Source organism: Vombatus ursinus, unplaced genomic scaffold (assembly GCF_900497805.2).
Source record: "Vombatus ursinus unplaced genomic scaffold, bare-nosed wombat genome assembly UNPS02014784.1, whole genome shotgun sequence".
Lineage (NCBI taxonomy): Eukaryota > Metazoa > Chordata > Mammalia > Diprotodontia > Vombatidae > Vombatus > Vombatus ursinus.
Window position 1 is genome coordinate 7161817 of NW_020954562.1, and position 19843 is coordinate 7181659.

A 19843-nucleotide genomic window follows, 5' to 3' on the forward strand; every position below is an offset into this window, starting at 1 on the left:
TTTTTTTTTTCTTTCCAATGGGCAGGAGGAAAAATACATAAAATGAAATCCCATTCTTTCTTCTTTCCTCATTGTTACTTGACTCAACCTATTACACACATGAGGACACAAGAAATCTCTAAAGACCCTCTATGGAAATCCTTTTTGCACATTTCTAAGAAAGGATTAGTGAAAGTCATGTGGCTAGGTTTGGGATAGAGAGGAGGTGTGAGGGAGGATATGAATATGCCCTAAATCCAACTGTATGAGGCAACTTCTGGCAATCTAAATGAGGTGTGGGGAGGAGGGGATGGTTCTCTTTAATTCAGCTTCTAAAATCAATTAATTGAGAAATCACTTCTGTGAAGCCAGGATATGAGAAGGTATTGTAGTTCTCAGAAATTCTGCGACTGTCTAGGTTTTACGTTGTTTACTACAAAACATCTCAGATAAGTCTGGGTGTTCTCGGAGGCACTTGCTGGTGTGAGATTCAGAGGATTTGGCCAGGATAGCCAGGACACTAGATAGCATTCTGTGCCAGATCACTCAAAGCAGAGGAGAATGGTTAGCCTGGAAAAGACTTGGTGGTGGTGGGAGGGAGAGAAAGAGGAATCAGTTGCTTTTAAATATTTGAAAGGTTGTCATAAAAAAGAGGGATTAGACCTCTTTTGCTTGTCCCTGGAAGGCAAAACTAGCAATAATGGGTTAAGCAACAATTAAATTATTAAAAATAAACTTGAGACTTTTATCAGCTCAATAAACATATGAAAAAACTCCTTAAAAATTAGAGCTGTCCAAAAGCAAAAGTGAAATTGGTTGTGCCTCAGGAGGTAGTGAGGTCCCCATCACTGGAGTTTCTTAAGCAGAGGCCAGATGACAACTTGTCAGGAATTCTGCTTTAGGTAAGGGTAGCGCAGGGGATAGAGCTCAAAACCTAGAGTCAGGAAGACAAAAGTTCAAATCCTCCCTCAGACACTTACTAGCTGTATGACTCTGGGCAAGTCACTTAACCCTGTTGGCCTCAGTTTCCTCATCTGTAAAATGAGCTGGAGAAGGAAATGGCAAACTACTCTAGCATCTTTGCCAAGAAAGCCCCAAGTTGGGTCATGGAGAGTTGGATACAACTAAAAAATAACTAAGTAACACAATGAAGATTATTTCTAAGGTCCCTTATAACATTAAAATTCTATTGTCAAAGGGCTATCCATTGAATTATGTTGTCTCGATCTTCAGGTTCCTGCCAGTTTTGTACAATTAACCATTCTGGTTCTTTTGTTAAAGCAGACCTGGACACTTGGTGAATCCAGCAACAATTAATATAACCTTCAGGATATTCTTTTATCCTTTCCTAAGGATCTGATATCATAGAGTGAATGAACATTCACCTTTCTTAGCTGAAGGCCTAAAATTGTGAAGCTCCTGAATACTGCAGGTCTTGCTTAGACCAAACATGGAGGGAGAGATGGAAGAAAGGATATCCTAACTCATTCTCTTACTCTCTCTATGACTTGGTTTTTGCCAAGTTTTATGAACTGAAGATAGCCATGTTGTTATGAACTGAAGATAGCCATGTTGTTGTTGTTTTTAGTTGTGTTCAAATCTTTACGACCCCTTTTGGAGTTTTCTTGGCAGAGATACTGACATGGTTTGCCATTTCCTTCTCCAGCTCATTTTACAGATGAGGAAACTGAGGCCAACAGGGTGAAGTGACTTGCCCAGAGTCACACAACTAACAAGTGTCTGAGGCTGGATTTGAACTCAAGTCTTCTTGACTCCAGGTCCAGCACTCTATCCACCACACGACCTAGCCACCAGAAGATAGACACACAGATTCCCATTAGCCTAATTTTAAATCCTGGCCTGATTTTTAAAGAAAAGAGAACTTTGGATGGCAGACTAAGAAGTCTGGACTGTATTTAGTAAGCAGTAGTAAGTCACCATCAAGGTTTAGTTTGCAAAGTCCATGCAGAAAGAAGTTTTTATCCTTGACCAAAAGAAGGTGTCACCTAGGCAAATGTCAGCAATCATCGACGGAATCGCGCGGCTACATCAGTTGGCAGGAGAAAGACCCACCACTCAATGCAATCATAAAATCTCAGAAATTGAAAAGATCTTGGAGTTTGTCCAGTCTAATAACCACATTTCACAGATGGGGAAACTGAGGCCCAGAGATATGAAATAACTTGTACTGTTACCCAGCAAACTAGTGACAGAAATGGGAAGAGAACCCAGGTCTCCTGAGTCTCACCTATTGCTCAGGCTTACCACATAATTATACTATCCTAGTATATTAGCTGTTCTTTGGCTGTTAATGATGAATCTACACATGGCACTGACTCTTTAACCTACAGGATTCTAATTGTCCCCCCCCCCAAATCTAGGCCCCCTTTCCTCCAATCCATCATCCACACCACTGCCAGCTTAATTTTCCTTCGGCACAGCACTAACCATAACTGTTGTGCGAAAAACTCTTTAGTGGTAGCTTTTTTTGTTGTTTCCTAAACACAGTTCAAACTTTGTAGTCTGGCCTTCAAGGCTCTCCATAATGTGGAGCCTCCCAACCTTTCGAGCCTTATTTCATGAGGTTTTGACATACCACCCTTTACTCCCACCAAGCTGGCATAGGCTCAGTCCTTCATAAATGGCCACTGCCTTCTCACTTACACTATCAGAACCCTTCCCTGTACCTGGAATGTCCCATCCCATGCTCCCTTAGTTTAACAATCCTTACCCACCTTTGTGTCCAGCTCAAGCGGTAACTTCCGTAGGAAGTCTTCACTGAGTCCCTACTAACCTGAAATGTTCTTTCCTTCCTTTATCTTCAACTTTGAACCTTTCAATTCAATTTAATAAACACGTATAGAGGACCTAAAATGTGTGAGGCACTTAGTCAGGTGTTCAAGATACAAAGACTAAACCAAATCCCACAGAATCTGCCCTCAGGTACTTTATTCCAATTCAATCCAACAAGCATTGATTAAGTTCCTACTACATACCATAAACTATGCTAAGCATTGGGAATACCAAGACAAAAATTGACACAATTATCATATCCTCAAGGGGCATTCCACTGGGAGGACATGACAAGTACCCAGATAAGTCTGATAAAAGAGAGTATGTGATAGAGAGGAAATGAAGGAATGAATTCGAGAGATGGTGTGTAATCAGCAGGACATGATAACTGATGGGATATGAGGATGAGGGATCATGTGCTCGTAATTTTTAAGGTGTGAAGTTTCAAAGCTGGATAATTTTTAATGTGGGCAGCTGGTGGTGCAGTGCATGGAGCGCCGGGCCTGGAGTCAGGAAGACTCATTTTCCTGAGTTCAAATCTGACCTCAGATACTTGCTAGCTGCATGACCCTGGGAAAGTCACTTCACTTCATCCTGTTTGCCTCAGTTTCCCCCTCTGTAAAATGAGCTGGAGAAGGAAATGGCAAACCACTCCAGTATATCTGCCAAGAAAACCCCAAATGGGGTCGTGAAAGTTGAGCATGTCTGAAAAACAACTATAAAAACTTTAAATATACTACTACAGCATGATTCTAACTGTTCCCCTCTCTTCACTCGCCACACATAGAGAAGAAAGAAGAGGAGTCTAAGTTGATTCCAAGGTTTTGATCTTTGAGTGCCAAAAGCAAGTAAGCAGCTCCATTTTACCAAGCCCTGGAATGCCACCCACCCACCAGTCTTGTCACCCTCCCCTTCCTGAGCTCACCGCTGCACAGGGTGACTGCCTGCATCCATGTGATATGAAGACCCATGACGCACACAGTGCTGGAGATCAGGGAGTAACGGTAACGCACATTGGTCTCTGGGGATTCTGGAGTCTCTGTTTCTTCCCCCTCTCCACTCCTCCTCTTGAACATGGTACAATGAAAAGACCAATGGGTCTTGGTTCTGACAGGATTGCTACCAAGGTCATCAAGCAGCTAGTTAGTAATAGGGTGAGAACACAGATCTCCACCACGTCTGGTTAATGAACTTCCCTAAATACTTATGAAGTGGAGTAATTGAGGCAATGGGGAGAATAGAGTTCATTAAATGGGAACCAGGGGAGCTGTCCAGTTAAACCTCATGTGTAATCCGTATCTCTGAGCAAGTCACTTAGCCTTGCCTCATATGTAAAATGCAGACGTTGGATGAGATGACTGCTGATGTCCCTTTTAGCTTTAAATCTATGATCTCTAAACTGAATTGGTTTCAGGTGCAAGAACTCCCAATTGCTTAAGGCTCTGGGTCCATTGGGAAATTTTTCCTTATATCAAGCCCAAATTTGCCTCTTGCTGCTTCCATCCATTGCTCTGGCCCTCTGGGGCCACGCAGAATAAGTCTCAAGCTCAGACGACAGGGGGATCAATGAGAGTTAAAGTGATTAGGGAGGGCATGCTAAACCGTGGAAGCTTAGAACAACTAAGAAACTTAGAATAACTGAGCAAAAAAAAAAAAAAAAAGCAAAAAGGCACAGTCTCAGCAGACTACCTTAAATGAAGAGCCAGACACCTTAAGAGGGCCCCACTGTACTTGGTGACCTGCCCCTGTGTCAAGCAATATGTCGATAACAAAGCCAGGGTCTGAAAGGTTAGTATCTGGTAGCACAAACCAAATATTAAAAGGGAGGAGAAAAAATTGGCAAGTTCAAAATATTTAATGAAAGGAAAAATCTGGTCCCATCTCTGAGGTCTCTGAGTACTGAGTATGATCAAAGTTTCATAAAAAGGGGAGGGGATGAGTCAAGATGAAAACAAAGAGGAAACATAAGAGGTAGCAGGTTAAGTGGACTCTAAATAAAGGTTCGTACAGGGTTATTCCTACATATGATAAATTCCTCTATAGGTCTACTGGTATGATCCTGATTAAAGGAGAAATAAGTCAATGAGATGTAGATTAAAAAGATTTAGGCGATGTGTTTGTCATCAGAGGTTTAGAGGGAGTACATCCTCCAAGTACTTGAAGACCTTTTTAAGAAGTACCTAGATAGTGCAGTAGACAGAGAACTGAGCCAGGAATCAGGAAGATCTGAGTTCAAATCCAGCCTCAGACACTTCCTAGCTCTATCACTATGAGTAGGACACTTAACCTCTGTCTGCCTCAGTTTCTTCAACTACAAAATAAGGATAATAGTAACACCTACCTGGCAGGGTTGTTGTGATAATTAGATGAGATAATGATTATAAATTAAATGGAATAATAATTGTAAAAGTGCTTAGTACAGTGCTTACTTAGTATTTACTTACATAGTAGGTGTTTACTAAATGCTTATTTTCTTCCTTCCTTTCAAAATATAAGCCCACATGCTTAAAATCAAATTGACATAATTTCTGTTACCTCCTAAAAACAAACCCATCCAAGTACTTAAAGTTATTTTTTTCTTAAGGAGAGAAGGAACAAAAGGCTGGTTTTGATAATATGTTGTTGCAAACACCAATTTTGGCAAGAAATGTTTGCTGTGGAATCTACCTACAGAGATCACATTGACAGACTTCAAGGAATCATTGCCTTTTTTATCAGGATTCTCATTGGTTGAGAGGGTCAGTGGGCTAGAGAAACATAGAGAAAACTGGACATTTCTTACTCTCAAATGATCTGGTGGTTTTTGTTTCTTTGTTTGACTGCATCTGTGGTTTCACTGATATAGGGAAGTCCCAGTGTAGAAATTCCCTCTACCGATGCAGACTAGCACTGATTCTGCAGCGTATAGTCTCTGAGTGCTGGGATTCTATTCATGCTCATACGTACCTAGGATTAGAGGATCAGAGATTCAGAGCTAGGATGGACCTTAGGTCACTAAGTCCAACCCATTCATTTTATAGATGAGGAAATTGAGGCCCAGGGAGATTAATGACTTGTACCAGGTCACTTTACTAAGTGTCTGAGGCAGAATTCAAAACCAGGACTCTTTCTGACTCCAAGTAACAATAATGACAATGATGATAATAATAATAATAGTATCTTACATTTATATAGCACTTACTATGTGCTTGGCACTGTGTTATAAGCCCTTTACAATTATTTTCTCATTCGGTCCTCACAACAACCCTGGGAGGTAGGGGCTATTATTGTGCCCATTTTACAGAGGAGGAATCTGAGGCAGAGGTTAAAGTGACTTGCTCAGGGTCACATAGCTAGTGAGTGGCTGAGCATGGATTTGAACCCAGTACTGTCACACATAGCACATACTAGGCTTTTAGTAAATGCTTGTTTATTTATGGTGATTTCCCCAGGGTCACACAGACAGTATGTGTCAGAGGTAGGATGGAACGCAGGTCTTCCTAACTCCAAAGTTAGCTCTCTATCCCCTACCTCACACTGCCTTTCACCTTCATATATGGTTAAATGACAAAAACTCTCCTCCTGAGTTTGAGGAGCTTTATTTTGTCATATAAGAAATGAGTAGCTCAATTACCTAGTGCATCCTTTTTCTTTAACAAATGAGGAAATCAAGGCACAGAGAAAAAAATAACTTTTGTAATCACACAATTTGAACGCAGGTCTTCTGATTCCAAATCCATGCCCTTTCCACTGATTCAAATAACTAAAAAAAAGCATCTCTGAGATTATCTAGCCCAATTTCTTCAAGTGAAATGTATGTGGTGCATACAAGAAATTTATAGCGTATTACCAAGACGACTTGTACATGCCTTCCTGGCCATGCGTGACCAGAAAGGGAGGAGGCCAGGCATGTATGGAGAGCAAATGATAACAGAGAGTCCGAATGATGCACTAAAATCCATGAAACATTAGAAGAGCAAAACTCCAGCATGTTGTATAGATTCTCTATGGAAGCTGGGAATAAGAATCACTGAAGATGAAAATGTGTAGATCTGTGTTGGTGTTTTATCACTCATGGATCAACACCAGGAACCAAGTCTTCTCTAAACCTGGTATCACTCTCAGTACTCAGCTTATATGCTGAAGGTCACACAGGTAATAAGGGGCTGAGCTGGCACTCATGCCCTAGCCTTCTTACTCTTAATCTTTGTACTATAGCTCAGTGTCTCATATCACTTCGGCAGTGGAGGGCAGGAGGGAGAAGGGGCCTCCGTGATGGTATGGGCCAATGACTGCTTATTGCCTTGGGGATGGTGGAAGGGAGGGGAGGGAGAAAGAGAATTTGAAAATCAAAACTTAACAAAAACCAAGGAATGTTAAAAATTGTTTTTGCATGTAATTGGGGAAAAATAAAATCTTATTAAAATATATGACTCATTTATAAGCTAGTAGTACCATCTCACACCTTCTTTTTCTTCAATTTATTGTTCAATCATTCATAGTGTGTCAGTTAGTTTCCATGTGACTCCATGGACTTTCGTCCATGGGATTTTCTTGACAAAGATATTGGAGTGGTTTGCCGTTTCCTTCTCCAGTGTGGCCCCATTTTGCAGATGAGGAACTGAGGCAAATAGGGGTTAAGTGACTTGCCCAGGGTCACATAGCCAGTAAATGTCTGAGGTCAGATTTGAATTCATGAAAATGAGTCTTCCTGACTCCAAGCCCGGTGCTCTACCCACTGCACCTCACTGTGACTCCATTTCCTTCTCCATTGACAACATAAGGATAGTGGTATCACTATTTTTGTACTTTATAGAATTGTGAGGATAAAATAAAATTGCAGAACATCTGTAGTATGGTATAGTAGGGAAAAAAATCCATCTGTATTTGGAGGCAAAAAGCCCAGAACTTGATGGGAGAACATTATACACAATAACAGCCACATTATGCGATGACTAACATTGATAGACTTAACCCTTCTCACCAATACAAAGATCTAAGACATCTCCAAAGGCCTCATGATGGAAAATGCTATCCACATCCAAAGAAAGAACTATGGAGTTTGAATGCAGATGGAAGCATACTATTTGCTATTTTTTTTTCTTCTGTTGTATTTTGTTTCCTCCTTCTGGTGGTTCCTCCTATTGGTTCTAATTCTTCCTTACAATATCACTAATGTGAAAATATGTTTAATGGGAATGTAAATGTATAGCCTATATCAGATTGGGTGCCATCTTGGGGAAGATGGTAGGGAAGAAGGGGGAGAAAAATTTTAAACTCAAAAGCATATGGAAGTGATTATTGATAAATCAAAATAAATTAATTAAAACATTTAAAAAAAAAGAAATTGTCTACTGATAGACTGACAAAAGAATTGGGTTCATTGCTCTGCAACTTAGTGATCTTTGTCACCTTGAGTAAAATCTTAAGGAATGTGGATCTCAGTTGTCAAATCTGTAAAATGAAGTGATTGGATTAGACAGAATCAAAGGCCCCTTTTCTCAATCTATGATCTTATGTGAAGCTCCAATTTCTTCATTTTATAGATGAGGAAACTGAGGCACGCTGAAGTGAAGGGAAAGCTGGGACAACTAGGTAGCACAGTGGATAGGGCACTGGGAATGGAATCAGGAAGACTCATCTTCCTGAGTTCAAATTTGACCTCAGACACTTCCTTACTAGCTGTGTGACGCTGGGTAAGTCATTTAATCACTGTTTGCCTCAGTTTCCTTATCTGCAAAATGGGCTGGAGAAGGAAATGAAAAACCACTCCATTATTTTTGCTAAGAAAATCTCAAAACGGGGACGAGAATGAAACAAATGAATAACAAATGAAGGAACTTTCCCTATGTCCCACAACAAGATTTGAACTCATATCCTTTGACTCCATATACAGAGATTTTGCTGCTGTCATAGTTTTATAGAATAATTCATCGTTTCATGCATTATTTTAATAAAAAATGTTAAGTAAAACAATCCATAAACCACAAGGCAACTGTTATCTACTATTTGCATTTAAAAATATGGTTACCAAAAAATTTTTTTAAAAATAAAAAAAAAATAGGGTTACTAACATTCTTATTTGAGGAAGAATGGGTGGGATAGGTGTAGTTCTTAGAGGTATTTCATTCTGCATAGGCCTTTGCAGGGATTTTCTTCTTTCAAAGTTCTTTTTCCCTCACAGGAAGCCAGGTGCTGTTCGAGCACACACACACACACACACACACACACACACACACACACACACACACGAATGTATGCAACACACACACCCCATGTTGGACCAGGTTGCCTTTTTGTTTCCCACCATTTCAGAAAGGTAGGGTTTCATTTGCCTTCACTAAGACAAATGCTGCCTTTTTCAAAAATGTGCCTGTAGCTGGCCCTGCACCCAGGATAAAGGATTGAAACTGTCTTCTTTCCTCTCCTCGCTCTTGTACCAGATGGGGACCCTGAACCTAGGCTGGTACTATTAGGACTACCGATTGACTACAGTCTGGGCTAGATGCTGGATGTGTGCACTGAATCCACCTGGGAGCCTAACCATAAGATGTTTCTAGGGGGAAAAATGTGTTCCAAGTTCCAAACGACAGCCTTACAAATGAATTTTTGGACCATAAACCGTTTTTAAGTTGCCAATATTTGGACAGCATAATCACAGCTAAATAGTTTCTCTCTGGACCTGATATGAATGTTGTGGGTTTTTTTCTTGTATATACCATCTTTTCCTTCTTTATCCATCAGCCTCAGCTCCTCTGGCCAAAATTTAGCCCCATCTTTTATCAACAGGAGCTCCCTAACACCAGTCAATATTAAGGAGAGACTAAAGCATTCTATTTAGCGGAGCATGCTTTACTTCAGTCATTAAGGATCTCTCAGAGTAAAAATAAATGAGATCCATTACAGAACAGTCACAATGGAGGTGCTTGATCCTCAGTTTCACCTACAAGCCTATCAGTCATGACAGAGCTTAAAGAAATGCCCCTAGTCCCAAACACTACTTACAAACCAAATATGGGGAAGTCAGAGAGGTGACAATACAAAAAGGAGAATAAGATCTGTTTCTATTTAGTCTGCCAATAAGAAGGCACTGAGTCTTACATCTTGAGACATCCTGCATAATTTAAATTTTAGGCAAATCCCCCGTTGTGCCACCTTGTAACAAAAAGTTTTGCCCACCTCTGGATAAAGTATGGTACTTTGAGAGGGAAAAAAGGAGGAGGCAATTCTCCTGATTTACGCTTTATGTGATAAAGGGGAAAAATCAGCGTGGCCATCTTGTACTCAAAATCACTGTCAAATGTTATTGAAAATACATTTCCTCTGATTTCTGGCAATCTAGGCCTATTTAGCCATTTCACAGTTGGTGAACAGAAAGGATGGTTCTGCCTCATTTGCAGTTTTGGAACATGATTCAGACAATCAGCTGCAACATTAGTCAAAGGAATCAGGAGCTAATGATTTCTGACAAGCACTGCAGTAACAGCCAGAGGACCCGCCTGGGCAGCAGCATCCACAGATATGTTACTGGAGCCAGCCGGGGGTGGTGGTAGACAGATAATGCAAGCAGCACTAAGATGGTCTATCTCATGCCACTTAGGGGCTCTTACAGACCTTCAGAAAAAGCATAAGGATCTGACGAGTAATAAATAGTCATTCTTATCTACAAGTAGAGTAATATTGAATAAACAGAGACGATGGGAGAAGTGTGCAGCCTACTACAAAATACATAAAATGTAAGTGTTTTAAGAGTTGGCATTCTGCTAAACCTTTTTTAACCTAGAAGTGGTCTTAGTGCAGCAAAAACCTGTACTGATTACTGGGGGCGTGTGCTCTTCCTTCGTGAAGTTCCTCCTCATTTGGACAATTTGTCACATATTAGATGCTGAACTTGCCCATTTTTTAAAAAAAATGGGTACTTAAAAAATAGGTACAATGGTACGCTGTAGGTATGATATACTTTAGTAATGGAAGGATTGAGTGCCAGGAGGTCCTGGCTCTGTGAATTACTCTCAATGTGACCATTGCTAAGGCATTTAACTTTGAGCCTCAGTTTCCACATTTATGAAATGAGGGTATTGGATGAGATGCTATCTAAGGTCCCTCCCTGCTCTAGATCCTGGTACAAACATACTTAGAAATTTTGGTGCCCACAGAAAGCTCTGCAAAGCACACTGAGGAAATACCCTCAAATCAGCTTCTTAGGACAAATCCGTTTGTGGTGGGTAGTGAGGAGACCCTTGAGTTCCATGGGCAGAAACTCTGCAGAATCATGAGGTCATAGCTGACAAGGGCATGGAGGTTTGGGAACAGCTTATCTGGAGTGTGATTGCCAGAATGAGAAAGAGTCCAGCCAGTTAGCAGCCTCCTAATTGAACTAATTATTCTTGTTAACGAGGACCTAAGCTCAGTTGTTTCTACACGACTTTAGAATCTTCAATGCTGTTAATGTCTTCTAGATGTTGGCGTTATGAGACAAAGCCTTAGAAACCTCCCACCCCATTAAACACCCGTAGATTGTCCAACTCTCATCCCTTGCAGATATAAAATTTGATGTTTTTATGGATTATGGAAATAATGTACAACTATATAATGTTATCACTCCAATAGATTGCAAACCCCTTGAAGTCAAGGACTGTTTTTTTAATGTCTTTATATCCCCAGTGCCTAACACATAATAGATGCTATAAAGCTATTTTAATAGGTGTGCTATCCACACTTATTGAAGTTTACAACTGCACCATGACTTTTGGGACACTTTCCATTTGTCTGTGCATGTATGTATATAAAATATATAAAATATACACATACATGTATATATTATATAAACAGATACATGTGATGTATATTATATACACACATATAATGCATATGCTGTATTTGTTGTTGAGTTGTTTTAGTCATGTCTGACTCTTCACGAGACCCTATTTGGGGTTTTCTTGGCAGAGATACTGGAGAGGTTTGCCATTTCCTTCTCCAGCTAATTTTATAGATGAGGAAACTGAGGCAAAGAGGGTGAAGTGACTTGCCTAGGGTCACACAGCTAGTAAGTGTCAGAGGCCAGATTTGAACTCAGGAAAAGGAGTCTCCCTGACTCCAGGCATGGTACTCTATCCACTGTGCCACCTACCACACACGTATTCTCACATATAGGTATATGAACATACACTTTTACATACATATGTACATACATACAGACAGACACGCATACACCTCCATACCATATGTCAGGAAAGTCAGTGTAGCTGTAAGCTTCAGAGGCTTAAAACCTATCAAGTACAAGTCCAAGCCCCTTCTGAGGCATGGAAAGGTTAAGTGACCATCCAGAGGCATGCAGCTAATAAACACCTGAAGCAGGATTTGAACCCAGCTCTTCCTGACTCCAAGTCCAAAGCCATGTATTGTATCACTCAAACTGAATGGAAGTTCCTTAAGGACAGGGGTGATTTTTATTTTATTTTTCTTTATGCCTACAGAACTTAGCAAAGTTCCTCACACATATTAGATACTTAGCCAGAGGTATGCTAGTTAAATGTTTAACAACCATCTCTTTACAGGGGAAAAATATCTGCACAACTTTAATTTGCATTATTAACATTTTCTCCAGCAATTTTTTAAGTCTAGACAATCAATGAAACAATAAATCAATTTGTAGCATTTGCTGATTTCCAAGGTGTAAATGCCCAGTTGGCTAACCCAAGTCAACATGAGCTGACTTCAAGCATACCCCGTAACTTAACTAACATTTATATAGGGCTTTTAAAGTTTGTAAAATGTTTTATATATATAATCTTATTTGATTCTTACAACAACCCTGGAAGGTAGGTGCTCTTATTATCCTGATTTTACAGATGAGGAAACTGAGGCAGAGAAAAGTTAAGTGGTTTGCTCAGAATCACACAGCTAGTGTTTAAAAGAGGACTTGAACTCAGGTCTTCCTGACCCCAAGTCTATCTCTCTTAACAACTGTATCATCTGGCTGCCTGATAATTTAATAAATGTTTGTTAAATTGAATTGACCACGCATGGCTAAAAACTAAAGTTTCTGACCTTTCCCTTGCATGCCCTATCCATGTTCCTTCTCTGCTCTAACGCTAGGCTTCAAACCCTTTGCAATCATCAGGGGAAGGATCAGGAAAGTATTCTATATTCATGAGTAATTCCTAACAGTTTTTAATAAATACCAAATACTATGAAAATTTCTATATTTCTGCATGAATCAATGATGACTGGAAGATTTGTCTTTTCCCTTGCCACAAAGCCACCATCTATCTGTAATCCCTCTTACTTGATTTCTTCCTCATTTAGAGCAAGATTCAATAAAAATTCATGTTGGTTTCCTTTTTCCAGAAATCCACAAAAGCCCTGCAAAAACATTTGGAGCACATTGTCTTTGTGCAATCCGTTATCTCTCCCGCCACAAGCCATTATTCTGGTCAACTCGGTAAACCCTAATTTAGATCCAGAATGTCATGTTTTCATATCAGGCCATGTGAACACATTTCCAGGAAATAAAACCCAATAGCCCCATCTTCATCTGTTTGCACTGGGAAGGTGCTTCATCCCTTACCCTTTCGGAGCGATAGGAGAGGAAAGAAAACAATTTATGAATCGTTGCGGTCCTGACAGATGTGACAATAGCTGGCAACAGGAGGCCTGCCAAGAGCTTTTATCAAGTATGTTATAACAACGAGTAATAAGTGTAAATAATAAATGGCTAGAATCTTCAGGGAAACAGTGGAGATACTAACCAATTTTTGGTACTTACTGATGGGGGCTTTGCTTACCTTGGAATCCCCCAGCTTCCCAGTAGAGTTTTGGCCTGACAATAAACAACAGTTTAATACTTGATCTAATCCCAGCCAGGAGGTGAGTTCAGCAGTGAGCTTCTGCAGATGTTCACATCCAATAATCTATCCATAATTGATGAAACAGGGAGGTCAGATGTAATGGCTGCTACCATCCCGGCAACAAATAAATGGTTATTGACAAAACAAGCCAGTGTGGGGCTTGAGAGCTGAGCAGTGACAAGCGGGGAGGCAGGAGAAGATGGGAGCAGGGATGAGCCTTCAGCCCTCTTGTCTGGAGAATTCCTCCACTAGATGTTTTGGCAGAAGGGCCCCACTGACACACAAGCAGATGGAAGGGACCTGGGAAGGGAAAAAACTGAGGTTCCTAAAGCACATAAAAGGCAAAAGGCAGAAAGAGGCTGAGAAGGAGATGAAGAGAATGTGCCGGACAAGGCTGGAGACTGGGGTGAGTACAAATACAGAAACTGCTCAGAGATACCTTGGCAGGGTGATACTGTGATCCAGACGTAGGGACTGCTCTTATCACACTGCTGTGTCTATATGAATATACCTGGCTGTCAAATAACCACAGCCTTGGAAGACCCTACAGTTGGAGCATACGCATAGGCATGCTCCAGTGCCCAGAACTGTGTAGGGGAGATTACCCAGCAGTAGTCCATTGGACCCTTAGTAAGAGTTTTATTCCTACATATAAAAATCCATAAAACCACTTTCAAAAAATATTGAGATTGCAATTGATAAATTGTACATGTAATGTTCATATAGACAGAAAATTTCTAAAAGATTGGCTCAACTCAAAATCCATATAACAAAGTCAAATTTGCTAAAAAAAAAATGCCAATGAAAGAAGCTTTTTTCATTAAAAAAATCCCAAACATTGCATTCTTTCTCAGTTTTAGTTTTTGCAAAGAGTACAATCAATGTCTTAATGGAAGATACGTTTACTGGCTGAATAAAATCACAGACGTTTAAGCGTAAATAGGCAGCTGAAATCCTATGCGTCCATTTCAGTGCTAAAAGAGGATATTTCCACACAGTTTACTATGAAATATTATAATATGAAAAATGGCAGAGGGAAATGGTAGTTATTATTGCTGTATGTAGTCATAAAGAGGCTTGGGACAGAGATGTTTTAAATATTAATATGACTCAAATCACTTACATCGATTTAACATTCTTTAGTGGTTTATTTAGAGGTGTGATTTATTCTATGCACTGCAATGGATGCTTTTGATCAGCTCTGAAATAACAGATAAGCTAAACATAAAACAGCAAAAGGCTGTTTGCCTTTTCAGAGTTAGCATCAGACTTTTCTGTGCTCATAGAGAGCTCACAGAAATACTGGCACCACACTATGTATTGTTAAGGTCCTTAGCAATATTTTAATACTTTACTAAAAACAGCAAATTTGTGATAAAACTTTTTATTCCATTTCATTATATCTTTTCACTGTGCCTAACTGGCACATAGTAGGCACTTAATAAATGCTTGTGGATCGATGAATTGATTCCTATTTCCATGCAACTCCATACCACAAAAAAATGATAGGTTGCTTGATTTTGATAGCTCAAGAAGGTGACCTGACGGCAAATTCAATCATGCTTATATTATTTACTCAGAAAGTCATAAGGTTATGGATTTAAACATGGAAGGGACCTGGGAGATCATTTAGTTCAATTGCTCCATTTTACAGATGAGAAACAAAATCTCAGCAAAGGGGAAAGGACTTATCCAAGGTCACACAGCTGGGGGGGAAGATCTGGGATTTTCACTAAGGATCTTTGATTCCTGGGACTTTGGGTTCTAAATCTAACATTCTTTCTATTGCACTGAGCCGTCTGCAAAGTCTTCTTTTTCATATCTGCCATTTTATAAACACGTTGAAAAAAAAACCTTCCACATATATGGTATACTCTTATTGCTATAAGCTCACTAGGAAAATGAATATGTTTAATTAAATTTGGGGAAAATTATAGTTAAATTATCTGCAATGTAATAATAAGGGCCAATAAAGTTAAAAAAACCCCATTCCATTGGGATTTTTATCTCAATGCAATATCCATAAGCACTATCCTCATTAAACTGAGAAGTTAAGTAATCTGCATATGAAGAGATTAAGTTAGCTATAATGGAAGGAAGAGCCATGATCTTTGTGTGAAACCATCAGGTTATCCTTCTGAAATACTAGTGATGCCATTTAAACCATAGATTATTCAATTATTCATGGGAACCATATAGATAACTGAAATCTACATAGAGAGTAGCACAGATCATTATTGTTGGAGTGAGATTTGGGCCTTGGAAGTTGGAGCCAGAGAATCTGGGTTCAAATCTCAGCCAAGCCCTTTAATAACTGATGACTTTCTGCAAGTCAGTTTACCACTCTGCTCCTCAGTTTGCTCATCTGTAAAATAAAGGGATTGGCTTAGGTGGTTTCTCAGGTCCCTTCTACCTCTGATCCCCAGGACCCTCCACTCCTCTGGCTGGAGGGTGAAGGGGAGAGCTCCTTCCAAAGCCTCCATTTAAATATGGCATCCAGGCCAGTCATTTCTTCATTTCTTGCCTAGCCACATGCCCTTCTCACTGGTTTTGGACTTCTCCACGATGCCCTCCCTCCAGGCACTTTCTTCTCCTCCCCTCTCCCTTTCAGCTCTCTTTTCTGAACTGTCTTCTCCATTAGATGGTAACTTCCTCAAGGACAGGACCTTTCTTTTTCTTTGTGTTTGTATCCTTCACGTTTAGCACAGTGCCTGACACATGGTAGACATTTAATAAATGTTTATGGATTGATTGACTAATTAATGGTCCTGGTACTAAGCTAAGTATATAATGGTCCTCCTCTCACTTCCCCCAATCTCATTTTAGATGTTCTCAATCATCTGATCTTAGGATCATAAATCTAGAGGAGGAAGTGACCTCATCTAGTCCAATATCTTCATTTTACAAATAAGGAAACTGAGGCCAAGTAAGTTGAAGTGACTTGTCCAAGGTCACACAAGTAGTGAGTATCAGAGGCGGGCTTTGAACCCCGGTTCCAAAGCCAGTGTTCTTTCCACTCACTATCCTGTCTGTGATTCCAAGAAAACAAAATTTCTGATTTTGTCTTGTTTCTTTTCTCTACTTAGGGGCTCTCATGAATAGGAAAACACAACATGGGCATTTTATAATGGAAATAACACTGGATTTGGACTGAGAGGCCTGATGGTCAAATCTTAGTTCAGTTACTAACTGATACTGGATTTGGAATAAAAAAAAGACCTGGGTTCATAAACTGTGGCTGTCACTGACAACTTGTGTGATCTTGGGTAAGTCATTTATCTTCTTGGGGCTCAGTTTCCTCATCTGTAAAATGAAGGCATTGGACTAGATTAACTCCAAGGTTCCTTCTAGTTCTAAATCTTTGATTGCATAAACATTCTTTATAGCCTAAGCTATAACACTTTGGGATAATTTTTTCCAAATACACGTCTATGCTAAATATGGATCTGCCCATCCATCATCAAGAAAAGACCCAAGAACAAAGCATGTAAGTCTCATCTAAACTCCTATAGGAAGCCTTTCCCAAACCTTAATTCTAGTGCCTTCCTTCCCTTAATTATTTCCCATTTTTCCTGTACCTAGCTTGAGATACATACATACATACATAAAGTATATTTGTTTGCATGCTATCTCCCCTATTAGACTATGAGCTCCTTGAGGGCAGGGACTATCTTTTGCCTCTTTCTGAATCCCCACTGCTTAGTATAGTGACTAGCACATAGTAGGTGCTTAATAAATGTCTACTGACTGACAGTATCTATGACTGGAATTCTGCCCTAGGTTTTTTCCCTGAGTTGTGCTTAATATTCTTCTCTGCCAAATCTGAAATCCTATCTGATTTATATCTTGGTCTCTATCATCTTTATTTTCTCCTAATTGTTGTAACCAAAGGGTGCTTTATTCCTGTTGTCACCATGTGGTGGAAAGAGCACTAAAACTTAGAGATCCTCAGTTCAAATCCCTTCTCAAATATTTACTTGTGATCACGGGTAAGTTACTTACTCTTTTTTCCTATTTAATAGTATTTAGTTTTTTCCAATTACATGTAAAGATAGTTTTTAATATTCCTTTTTGTAAGATTTTGAGTTGTAAAATTTTCCCTTTCCCTCTCCCCAAGACAGTAAGCAATCTGATATAGGTTATACATATTTCCACAATAGTCATGTTAAGTCATTTACTCTTTTTTTTTTTTTTTACTTTTTAGTGAGACAATAGGGGTTAAGTGACTTGCCCAGGGTCACACAGCTAGTAAATGTCAAGTGTCTATGGCCCGGATTTGAACTCAGGTTCTCCTGACTCCAAGGCCAGAGCTCTATCCACTGCACCACCTAGCTGCCCCAACTCACTTACTCTTACAGAACACCTTGGTTTCCTCATCTGTAAAACGAGGCCTGTAATACTTGTACTCCCTACTTCACATCTGTGAATAAATCAAGTTTTAAGTCCTTTTTAACATTGGTCATGATTATAACTCTCTGTTACTCATCTCCCTGCTCCTGATGTTTCTTTGAACTTTCTTCTCCGTTTTGTTCAGTTTTTGTAACTTATTTTCATTCTTTTTTAGACCCAGAAGCATTTGAAACGGCTAATCAATGGCTATGCTCCTACAAGGCACGTACCTGCCTCTTCTATGCAAAGTTTGGCAGTCGTGTGAATTTAAAAATAAAACTCAACAACGTTTTAAGTGGAGTCCTACATGAGTAACTGTTTTCAAACTCTCTATTCAGTTCTGTATCCACTGGAGAAATGAAGGTCAGTTCACAGTACTTATAAAATGTGCTAGTGGCCATTTGGTATGCTGTGGTGTAATAAGCGTCAACTAGCAAGGCTGGGGGTATGGGTCTGAGAATCAGCTGACTTGGAGAACAAGTAACTTAGCCTCTCAGTGTCTTCATCTATAATACTAGTAGCAACTCATATTTACATGCTGACTTGTGCAGTTTATAAAGATCTTTCTGTACAATAGTCTTATGAACTAGGTAGTAAAATGGTGGATTATGCCCATTTTACAGATGAGGAAACTGAGTCTCAGAGAATCTCAAAAAATGAAATGTCTAGCTAAGACCCTGGATTTTTGAGTCTTCAGTCAAACACTTATTAGCTGTGTAACTTGTCCAGAGTCAAATAAACAAATGAAAAGAAATTATTAAATGGCATATACCTGGCACTGTACTAAGCTAATTATACAGTTAGTAAGTGTTTGACCTGGGACTCAAATCCAATGTTCTGACTACAATTCCAGTACCCTTTCCACTATATTACAACACCTCCCAAACTATAAAATAAAGGTGACCATAAAATTTTTCCATCCTTCCTTTCTTTCCTTTCCTCCTTCCTTGTTCTTCTCTTCTTCCCTTTCTTCTTTTCTCTTTCCTTCCTTCCTTCTTTCCCACCTTCCTTCTTTTTACTCTCCCTCTATCTTTCTTTGATAAACATTTTTTTTGGTGAGGCAATCATGGTTAAGTGACTTGTCCAAGGTCACACAGCTAGTAAGTTTCAAGTTCTGAGGCTGGATTTGAACTCAGGTCCTCCTGACTCCAAGGCAGGAGTTTTATCCACCACGCCACCTAGCTGCCCCAATAAACATTTATAAAGTGCTCACTGTATGCTAAGCACTGTGCTAGGTATCATGGGAGATAATTATAGGTATGATTCCATAGTCTTATAATGACAATAATCTAACACACGCTTGCACAACCTGAGGCCTGTGGCATGCCAAAGGATTTTGGGTGGCCCCCCAAAAAATATAGAGGAAAGCATCTGCTCAAAATCCTTTGGTAGTCCACAGGCCACAGGTTGGGCAGACTTGATCTAACATGAAGCCACGGAAAGGGAAGGGACCATCCAGGTAAGGATCAGGGCTTGAATTGGACTCAAGTAGCTTCTGACGGCAATCCTTCTGCTCCTTCCACTATTACACACTGCAAAATAAAGGAGTTGGATTTGATGATTTTCATACATTCAGAGCCAATCTATTATAGGATCACAGAACTGGGAAAAATCCAAAGTTTGGATAAGTTGGTCATTGTCGTTCAGTCGTCTTAGTCGTGTCCAACCCTTTTGTGACCCCATTTGGGGTTTTCTTGGCAAAGATAACGGAGTGATTTACCATTTTCTTCTCCAGCAAATATCTATGTGTGGAGAACTAAATGGATGAAGAACTACTATTGTCAATGTTATGATATGCAGTTGGATGGACAACACATGAGCTGGTCCATCAGTCCATATACCTTGGACCAACC

At 39.8% G+C, this 19843-nt stretch overlaps 1 protein-coding gene across 1 annotated transcript in view; it reads right to left on the bottom strand.

Annotated features, from left to right (window-relative positions):
* The window catches only part of TTC29 (tetratricopeptide repeat domain 29), a 200583-nt gene that overhangs the window by 101237 nt on the left and 79503 nt on the right, over positions 1-19843 (bottom strand). The window contains exon 9 of the mRNA XM_027866816.1: positions 3666-3839. Coding sequence (XP_027722617.1) covers positions 3666-3839 — 174 coding nt within the window. The remainder of the gene's footprint in view (positions 1-3665; positions 3840-19843) is intronic.